Source organism: Aptenodytes forsteri, unplaced genomic scaffold (assembly GCF_000699145.1).
Source record: "Aptenodytes forsteri isolate BGI_AS27 unplaced genomic scaffold, ASM69914v1 Scaffold1, whole genome shotgun sequence".
NCBI lineage: Eukaryota > Metazoa > Chordata > Aves > Sphenisciformes > Spheniscidae > Aptenodytes > Aptenodytes forsteri.
The window spans coordinates 5,230,332-5,240,877 of record NW_008795035.1 but is presented as its reverse complement, the minus strand read 5'-3'; the positions used below and the strand labels follow the sequence as shown (position 1 = coordinate 5,240,877).

At 42.3% G+C, this 10,546-nt stretch overlaps 1 protein-coding gene across 1 annotated transcript in view; it reads left to right on the top strand.

The window, feature by feature from the left end:
- Window positions 1–1,655: 1,655 nt before the first annotated feature.
- The window catches only part of CEMIP (cell migration inducing hyaluronan binding protein), a 54,866-nt gene continuing 45,975 nt past the window's right edge, over window positions 1,656–10,546 (top strand). The window contains exons 1-5 of the mRNA XM_009276549.1: window positions 1,656–1,731; window positions 4,628–4,780; window positions 5,464–5,602; window positions 6,387–6,623; window positions 7,002–7,181. Of these exons, the coding sequence (XP_009274824.1) occupies window positions 1,656–1,731; window positions 4,628–4,780; window positions 5,464–5,602; window positions 6,387–6,623; window positions 7,002–7,181 (785 nt within the window). The remainder of the gene's footprint in view (window positions 1,732–4,627; window positions 4,781–5,463; window positions 5,603–6,386; window positions 6,624–7,001; window positions 7,182–10,546) is intronic.

Genomic DNA, 10,546 nt, shown 5'->3' with positions numbered 1-10,546 from the left:
GGTTTGCAGATTAGGCTGTGTAATAACCACTAATAAATCTTGACATTTTAATGGTGACTGCTGTACTTTGGGCGTACGTCTAATAATGTTCCTTTAAAAGAGCCCTGGCTTATCAAACGTTGATGGTTAATGCTGTTAAAATGTCAGACACGTGCAGCCTGGTTCTGGCACAGATTCCATGGCGACGGTATTGCTCTGATAATGTATATCATTCAGAGCTATAGCATTACTAAGTGCATTCCTTTTTTCTACTGTTCTGTAACAGCATTTCAGCACCTGATAGGCTGTACCGAGCCCTGAGTTTATGCTGTTTCCAGAGCTCACGTCTGTCAAATACACTATACCAAAACAAGCAAACATTTTCCTGCTGGAATATTTCCTGACAAATCTGGTTCTAATGCTATTTTTAGTATAATCATTGGATTATATGTGGTTTGAACGTATCGTTGCACTTCGAGCTATATCACCTTTATGAAAAGTACAGACGTGTTTTGCATATATACACTGTAAAATTTGCTCCAGACTAAATCCTGGCTTCTTGCATATCTTTTTCTCGTGTTTTTTGTTTGGTTTATATTAACAAGTGACATGAAAAATAACATGTGTTTTTTGCCCTAAAGAAATTGGGGCACCCCGGAGTTTTTTTCAATTGCTTTTTTTGCGTCTATGTTGTGCGATGCATACGTTTATCCTATTTCATCATTGTGATGTGACATGACAGCTACAGATAAATTTCTTCGATATTCCTCAGATACTGGCTTACATGATAAAACCTAATGGCTCCAAGGACTACATGTGAATTTTAAACAGTGCCTTATGAATACAGAGCGTTGACGCTTACAGAAGTGGGTGTCCTTGCCTCAGTGTGAATATGCATGTCAATAAATTGTCATGAGCATGGGGCAGAGCTACAGAATCAATCACTGGAGAGAATCACATTAATTCTAACTTTGACTTTCATGACACTGCTTGTTTGTTTTTGCTGGGGGTTGGCTACTGAAGAAACGAAAACATTAGGTAGACCGGTTTCAAAAGCAGCTTTTGGTTTTGCAAGAAAATTCTGGGCTGGCACATTAAATAGATAATGTTTTCTTGGATCTGAAATCTAAGAAACTGCATGCTTCAGACTGGAAGTGTGAGTACGGTTTATCTTGGGGGTGCACAAAACACCATTGCTAAAAATGTGTGGGTAGTACGGGGGGAGAGAGGTGTCGTTGAAAGGTTACTTCATGAAAATTTGTCACTCTGCAAACGCCTTCTCTGTTGTGTTTCATTACTTTTTTGCACATGTGAATATTCAGCCCTAGAGAGTCTTGACGCTGGATGTGTTTATACTGCATTCCTAAGGCGTCTTTGGTTACATCTGGTGGTTGCTTTCTGAGTGTCTATTTGGATTCCCAAGTGGGTTTATCCTAAACCAAACAAAGGGTGAGGATTTGCCCTTGGTTTCTTGCTCTGTTTGGGCTGGTCCCGAAGCAGCGTGAAGGTGTTCTCAGCCGTAGAGCTGCATGGGAGTGGATGTGGGCTGGCATAAAGCTGGGGATGACCTTTTTTGTGCAGTGAATGGTTTTTGCATGAGCTGGGAAAAAAAAGCGACATTTGCTTGATATTCTTTCTTCACAGGTATCCATCCAGAGGATTAAAAATCCTGAAGAATGGCTCTACCTACCTCCAAGTATCTAGCCGAAAACCTCATTTTTCTTCTGTTCGTAATCTCTTCTGTAAGCACAGGTAAGTTTTCCTGCTACGGGGAAAAAGGGCATTGTTTGTAACACAATTTTTAAATAAAGACATTGCTGGTTTAGATTGAGCAGCTTTTCACTCTTCTTCGTATGAGAAGAATCAAGGACAGAGTGAGAAAACTCAGGAGAAAAGCAGTTTTCTACTCCCGATCGAGGGCAGCTGGAGTGGCAAAGGCTGAAATTTCTGAGCAGGTGAAAGTACCCTCAGAAATCCCTCAGACTCTGCCACGCGTTCTTAAAACAAACCCAAATGCAACAAACTGCCACAAAGAAATAACAAAAGAAACCTCAGGTCCTAATAGCTGTGGCTGCGGGAGGTGAAGTCGAGCATTTTGCTGCATTGTCCAAGCCCAGATTTGGAGAGCAAAAAGCTCTGGGGTGGGACATCCCTGCCCTTTGGGTTTTGTCTCTTCCAAGCAGCACTTCTCCTAAGCGGTTAGGGAAAGGGGAAAAGGGAAGCTGCATACACATGTTCTAAATAGAGCTAATTTGAGGGTTTGTATTTGTTTAAAACAAAGAGACCATATGTCTTGCCCCAAACACCGCAGCTCAGGCCCTTTTGGTCAAGAAGCAAAATATTCAGTTAATTCCTTGTGCTGGGTAGAAGCTGCACTCTAATTTGAAAAATGACAATGAGAGTAACAGTCCAAGCTGGCAAGGTAGCTGGACCAGCTGGCAGAAGATGCTCAGCCCTCCGGTGTCCTCGGCGCAGCGGATGCGAGTGCTGTGCACGGCTCCCGCTCTCTGGTGCGAATTGGTTAATGAGATTGGGAATTTGGGTCCTTTGTTCTGGATTGTGTTGGCTTTTGCTGATTGTCATCCCAATCATCAGCGTAAATTCCTCTTGCTTTCCCCTTCGGCTTCACTGTCTACCTCTCTGTTTCTAAATAATGAAATTTGGGGGCACAAGTCATCTTTTGAGACTGCAGGAAGCTCTTTTGGACACTAGCATAGCCAAGTAAATGGAAAAATGAACAAGCTTTTATCCTGTCCACTTAATCTAGTTGATAAATTATACCTCTACATTTGAATCGACTCGTTCGGTTTTATTTAGCTTCTCATCATGAGCAAATTTTTCTATTATCCTTATTCCTATGGGAATAACAGCTCATTTTTTTGAATTTGTTGTCAGCGTGTATTACAGTTATATTTGAACATCTATTTACAATGCAAGTCCCATTTCCTGCCTGAAGTATTTCGCTTTTCCAACTCTTATTAATTCTGTGTGTCTTCTGGTAGGAACCCAGAAACTCCTTCTTATTTTCCTCAATTACTGTAAATTGGAAGAAGTGCCTCTGACATTACTGATATACTTCCAGTTTCCAGCTGGCACAAGCGGTATCAAAATCAGGTCCTGGATGTTTATCAGTATTTGACTTGCTACCTGGTAGATTATCAGCTCTCTCTGATTTGATCACTTCACGTATACGGAAAAAGTTTGCAGAGAGCCAAGGCATATGTTGCCCGCATGAAATGTCCCTTGCTTACCTTGAATAGCTGGTATTTAACGGGTCTCTGGAGACATTAAGGCAGTGGCTGGTCCAATTCTATTGTTTTCTTAAGGCATGAAACTGGTGGAGGAATCTGAGAGGAAACTGAATGCAGATGGACAGATTTTGTTTCTGTTGCCGTGGAATTACAGATGTCCCTCAAGTTTCACAGTGGCAGCACACAACAGCTCGCTGTCAACTACACCAGGACTGGGACATGTTTCCTTGCATGGATTCACATCGTTGTTCTTTCCATTAACTGAATGCATTAGTATCTGCGGGGCAAAAACCACCCAGCTTTACTATACTAAGTGCCAGAGACATAACCCTGCTGAAGTCGGGGGGTTTATCCCATGTCTGTTATCACTGATTTGTGGATCCTGTAGTTTTCCTATGGTGTTTTTGTTCTAAAGGACAAAAATCGGAGAGCTGGTGAGAACTCCCAACCCTTTCTGATGGCAAAGGGCTCATTGTTCAAACTTCCACTGACCTCAGCTTCCTAGGATTAGAAAGGTTTCTACCCTCAGAAAATATGCATCACACATGGGACTCACACTCACAGTTTTGTTGATTAGAGTAAGATGTGAGGCTCACATATCGAGTGAGATTGTATCAGGGAAATATTTTATCTTAAGTAAATACTTATAACATGAGACACTCGGATTTGTTATGAGAGACGTTTAGACTAACACGTCATGGCAGCCCATAATCAAATTTGTGTGTGGAGACTGGTGATGTGTGAACCCAAAGCGAATGAATCCTTATTGCTTCTGCCTGGAAAAGCTCACAAACCCAGAGTCTCTCTCTTGTGAGATTCCTGTTGCTTTCTGTTACTGGGTGGACTGGTAATTCCTTGGTGCTTGGTGTTTTCATGTTAGTTTGAGCACTTTTACTTTCCATCTCCAGTGAAAAAACAGTACGCAAACGTATTTTAACATCCTTACATTAAACAAAGATTTTCAAACCTCACAGGTATTTTTGGGGCATTTTTAAAGGTCGTAGTTGTTTTATCCTTCCATCAGCATCTTCCCTGGGCTTGTGAAAGGCTTTGTGTCTGGGTGGTATGAACGGAGCTGAATGTCACTGCAGGGAGGACTCAGTTACAGCCTCTTCTCGGTAGTTTTCTGGAAACTGCATCCCTCACAAGGCTCCTTTGCATCGGGTAGCGGGTTTTTCCATGCTTCCAGAAAACAGAAAACCATACAGATTAAGCTTTTGTTTGTTTTCTTTTGGTCATGACCCACATGTATTCTGCTGCACGGAGATACCGCTGTGTTCCAGGGAGTCAGCAAAGGGGGGGTAACCAAGAATGATACTGTAAAGATGCCCAGATATGGAGCTTTCTGTCTTGCACCGAACAAACAGTAATCATCTTCGCTCTCCATCTCTACCCAGTGGAAGCAGCTGTCGCATGTCCTGATAAGGATCCTGAGTTAGAAAACTGGAACCCAGGTCACAACAAAGAAAAACGCATTGAAATCCGTAATGGCAGGAAGCTCCTTCTCTCTTCTTCCGCGACAGTCCACTCTATCCACATCACTGACGGAGGTAAAACGTGCTGGCGGCAAGGCTGGGTGAAGTGTGCTTTCCACTGTGGCTATTTAAATCACCCTGTCTCACGCTGGGAGAGCTTTCTGCTTCTTGCTGAGAGCTGGGTGGCTACTGGGCAAACCCAGCTTTAATTCGGTGCAGGGGTGGGTGGTAGCTGAGATGCTATCAGTTCTTTAGCTGTTATAATCAACCTGTTTGCTGCCCTTTCTGGAGAATTTACAAAAGTACCTCAGTATACTCATTAGTTCTACTTCTGTGATTTGCTTCAAAAACATTTTTTTACGAAATCGTTGTCCCGATAACATCATACTGCAATAGTTGTGTTCTCAGGGTCGCAGGACAGGGCAGATACATATGTGCCTCTTTGTCTCTAAGGACAGAGTCATAGTGTTGCTGGCGATCGCTAGCATGAATAGCTTTTATTCGTATTAACTCTGAATTTCTGTCTCAGTTTTGAATGAGTCCTCTTCCACCAAATCTTAATTGCATTCTTCAAGAATTGGACTCAATAAAAAGCGTGTAAAGTCTTTAGGATTTGTATTGAGAGCTGTTTTGGGGAGGATGGGCAGAATTTTTCAAAAATTGAGATGAGCGCCCGGCACTGGGTTTAGTACAATGGTTTCGCAACCTCTGATGAGCTGCTGTGTGTTAAAGCAAATGTCATAACCTTTTCTACTTAGGAAAACTGGTCATTAAAGACGATGTGCAGCCTATCATTTTGCGTACTAGACATATACTCATTGAAAATGATGGAGAGTTACATATCGGCAGTGAGATGTGCCCTTACCAAAGTAATGTGGTTATCATCTTATATGGGCGGTACGTATGCGTGATAGAATATTATGTTGGAGCTTTCTAGGATCTCTCTTCCACAACAGGGAACAAAAATGTTCCTTAAAATGACATTTTCTCAGATATACTTATCATTGGTGCTCTGTGGAAAGTTCAGTAGCTTCTTAAACAATTTAAATGCCCTGTAAAAAATGGATGCAGTTTTGGTTCTGGTTTCAAATACTACTGGGAGATGAACATTAGGGTATTTGGGCATGCCAGAAAATCAGCATGCACCTTGCCACCAGCGAAGCTGATTTTCCAGAATAGGCTTAAAGCCCAAAGAGTTATTTTATTCTGAAAATTCTCCTCCCTAAACTTCCTTTCTTTCTGCATGAAAGTGGTGAGCCAAAGGATAACACGTTTACGTCTTGCAGATTGCTACAGGATCTCTTAGATTTTCAAGGATGCCAAACTCATATTTAACAACCACTAGACCTCCTAGCTCCTGGTCAGGGCCCTAACTTCCACCAGAATTCCAAAACACAAATGTATCATTCAGTCTGGGCTTCAGGTCTCCTCTGGCCTGGATATAATGAATATAACATAGATTATCTGAGTTCTAGATTGCTGCTGGTCTTCAGTAGTTGCTAGTATTATTTAAAATAATTTGTTTTCTGTACGACGTGAGCAGTTGCTGATTCTTAGGGTAGTTGAAAGAAATACCATGCAAATCATGAGACTTCTTGGACCATAGCAGAACAAGGGGAGAGGCTCCTTGACTGTCAGATACAAACCCAAAACTCGTTCCTTTCCTCCCTTGCTGCTGCAGGGCGGATGACGGCAGCCAGCCGAATCCCTACTTTGGGCAGAAGTATCTGGGAGTAAGTAAGGGTGGCACTCTTGAGATCCATGGAAAGAAAAAACTGTCCTGGACTTTCTTAAACAAAACTCTTCATCCTGGTGGCATGGAAGAAGGTGGATATTACTTTGAAAGGAGCTGGGGCCATCGAGGTGTCATTGTCCATGTTATTGACCCCAAGACGGGGGCAGTTGTCCATTCAGATCGGTGAGTGACTTTTCAGCTGTCTAGACGTGAGGATCTTTGGGAACAGGTTGGGGACAGCATCTCAGCAAGCTCAGAAACACACATTTTGGCACCTTGTTCAAATGGGTATTATTGCATGTATATATAATTCTTTCTAGATCAGTAATCTCCGAAACCAAAGAGTGAGTAGTGTTACTACCTTGCTATTCTGTCAACTAGAGTTTAATCAATTTGGCTTAACAGAAACCCCTAATATACCCTGCAAGTGGTTTTGCAACGGGATAATATCATTATTGTAAACAATACAAAAGAGTTATTTCTTTATAGCACTTGCTTTTCAGTACATAAAGCTGCAACGCTCACTGAAGTAAATGTTTTCGGGTGTTTTTATCACTTTAGGTTTGATACCTACAGAGCAAAAGAGGAAAGCATACGTCTTGCCCAGTATTTGGGCAGAGTTGCAAATGGCATGATCCTGTCGGTTGCAGTGAATGATGAAGGATCTAGAAACTTGGACGACTCGGCCAGGAAAGCAATGACCAAACTGGGCAGCAAGCATTTCCTCCACCTTGGGTTTAGGTATGTGCCAGTCCTGCCAGTTCTCCCAGCACAGAGGCTTTATTATGCTCCTGAGATGTCCAAATAATTCCAGTCTCTCAAAGGCACAAAGTTCTTTCACATGGGGGAAAAAAAAAAAAAAGAGGGAAATTTCTCAATGTGAAGTTTTAGCAGTTAATTAGATAGTTTAAGATGCACTCAGTGTCTATATTGGATATTTTTATTAGTAGATTGAGGAATAGCATATGATCCACGTTAAAAAAGATGTTTTTCAAGATACTGTTCCCACAAGTTACTTATTCCAATTTATTTTTCAAGCCATCCCCCAAAGATTTAAGAAGCATTTCTACATACACACAGTGGATTGGATGGGCTGAACATTAAGGAGGGTAGAATAATAGCCATGTAACCCTGGCTAAATACATATAGACATATGTACAGCATATTCTTCAGCTTGTCCAATACGTATTCGGGGACTCGTGCAGCACAGAAATTTAGCACGCATGAACTTATGCTGTGGACTGTAAATACTTCTGTGGCCAATACAGTGTCTATGTTGGCACACACACTGTTGAGAATATTTGCTATTTACCGAACCGTAGCCATTATATTTTTTGTGTTTATCTGAATTTATGTAGGCGGGTTTTTTTAAGAGGCACTACAAGGGTCACTGCAGAACATGAAAAAAAAATCTGCCTTGTAGGGAGAAGTGATTCAATACAGCAGCCTGTGGGAACAGACAAGTGTCAGCTGAGCAGGTGCAGAGGGAGTAAGATTTGGGGTGGTTGATGAAGAGGTTGTGTCAAATATTACAGGGACTCCTGTGCACCTGAGAATGCATTACAAAGAATCAACCAAGGCTGCAGAAATAGTCTCCAAAACCAGGCTAACTCCATCAGTGCAATGCTTGCTCTCAAGCACCTGAGAATGCATTACAAAGAATCAACCAAGGCTGCAGAATTAGTCTCCAAAACCAGGATAACTCCATCAGTGCAATGCTTGCTCTCAAATACCCAGAACCCATACCAAAGCCCAGTACCCTGCTGGGTTTCTTTCCAAAAAGACCGAAATCAGGGAAACAGAAAAAGATTTTTGAACATTATACTTTTTTTTTCCAGTTGTGCAACAGGAAGAAATTGATGGGTTTCGCATATGTTTATAGAAGTACATTGCACTTGATGTTTTTAGGCTGCTGTGGTGTTTTAAAGCTAGTTTCTCACTTCTTTGCCATAAATGCTTATAATGGAAATACCATAGAAATTCATCCATGGAAGTGTGACTTTCAACATTGCTCTTGTTTGTAGTCAAAAAGCTAATCCTTGCCATGCTGTTATCTGAAACACCACAATATTTCCTTATGTAAATAATAGGGACATTGTGGGTACCATAATGTGGTAGTAGTTGGTAAATATTGTCTCCCACCAGCATACTGGCATGTGGAAAAATACCTGCAACTTGGTGCATTATTTAAAAGACTGTATTTTTAGGAGTGTTCTCAGCATTTAAGTTCATCAACTTTCAAAAAAAACCCCATTGTCTGGATGGCAGCTGGATCCAGATTTGCAAAGGCAGTTAGGTGGCAGAGTGGAAGACAGGCAACTTTGTCAGATTCATCCAAGCTTTTCTCCTTATAGAAATTGAACTTCCACTTCACTTTAGCGTAGAAAGATTTAGACATATTGGTTTACGTTTCAGACATACCTACAACTATGAATAAGGATGTATATACCTGACAGGTGCCTTTCAGAAATTTTTGGAAGATCTTAAAAAAAAAATATTCAGAGTGAGAAAATTGCACACACACGTACGTACTTTAACCCATATGGCAAAGGAAGGCTCTGACAGAGGGGAGTGGATGGAGTTTTCTTTCTAGCATGCCCATGTACACGCTCTCACCACTCACTGCCTGGCACCCGGGGTTTGCTGGCTGAGTCCAGCACCTGGTTCTCAGGTCTTCTCAGCTCCCCGCCGACGGCTGGGGCTGACCGTGGGCATCACTGAGACAATAACGGTGTAAGCCCCGGGCAGTGATTTGGCATAGGAAATTTCTGTTTCACATTTCGTGGGTGCCACTTGAGTTAGGCTATTCAGCTGGGTTGTTTTCTGACTGGGCTGGTGGCGGGGGTTATGTGGGCAAATTCCTGTCTATCTCCAGTTGCTCCATATTCAGCCAGATTGTAAAGTTGTGCAACTCCCCCTTGCTGTAAAAGAGCCAATGAGCAACGCTGATTTATGCAAAAATGTTTCTGTGCTCCTGGCATCTCTTTCAGTTGCCTATTTGCTGAGTCCAGAACATTAGGAATGAAAGGAAAATCTTGCATTCCTCCTCTATTGTAGTCCTTTTGAAAAGTGAGTTTGCTCTTTCGAGCATGAGTTTTTTTTTTTCTTCCTTCTACTAATAAATTAAAAGAAGGCCTTTCAGCGCTTGGTGACACAGTTGTTCTCTTTGGAATCCCACCCAAATATCACTGGTTTGGCTCTGGGTTTACCGGTCCCTTCATTTCATATAGCCCAAACAGACTGCATGTGTCCTTATGTGTTAGGGATGAATGACTTTAAAACTATTTTTAGTGATAAAATAACTGGGAGAAACAAGTATTTTAACATACGAAATCGGGCGAAACCTTGAGTTGCAGAACTAGCTAGCTTCTTATTCTTTAGATTATTTTTCAGATTATTTTGGGGCCATCATCTTTTTTGGTCATTTGTTTCAAATTTGGTGACCAAAAAAGTAGTAGTAGTAGTAGTAGTAGTAGTAGTAATAATAATAATAATAATAATAATAATAATAATAGAAATTAAAGTATCTTGCCTGCTGAGTGATAGTGTGTCCTTCCTGCCCCCATCCCCCTTCTCCCCCTGGATGGAGATCACAGCCCGGCAGTGCCTTCGGCAGTTGGCGCACAGGCAATTTTTCCAGCAGGAGCATCTGGCTCGCTGGCAGGCTCCCGAGGCAGATGTGCTGGCAGCTTCCACTGAGCCTGTCCTGTGCTCAGGCCGAGGACATGCCGCTGGGACTGCCTCCCCTCGAGGAGCCGTGGCCGGTGCACGCGTGGGGCCTCGGCATGGCATGGGGTGCACCAGTGCTCCCCGGAGCCTGCTCCTGCCGACCCCAAAGCCCGGGGCTGCAAATCCCAGCAAAGCCCAGCTCATGCCAGTCGTGATTTGTGCGTGTTTTAGTGGCTATCTGTCAATGTCTGTATAAGTTTTCTTCTGAATTCCCAGAGTGGTTTATAACTTCACTTATACCAGCAGATGGTAAATGTAAGGTGACCTGCAAGACTCAAGGGTGAATCTTGCTGCAATTGAAATCACTGGATATTTATACCTATAGAGACATGATTTAATCTGTGGGACTGTTTGCTAAATTCAGGGTAAGGGTGACA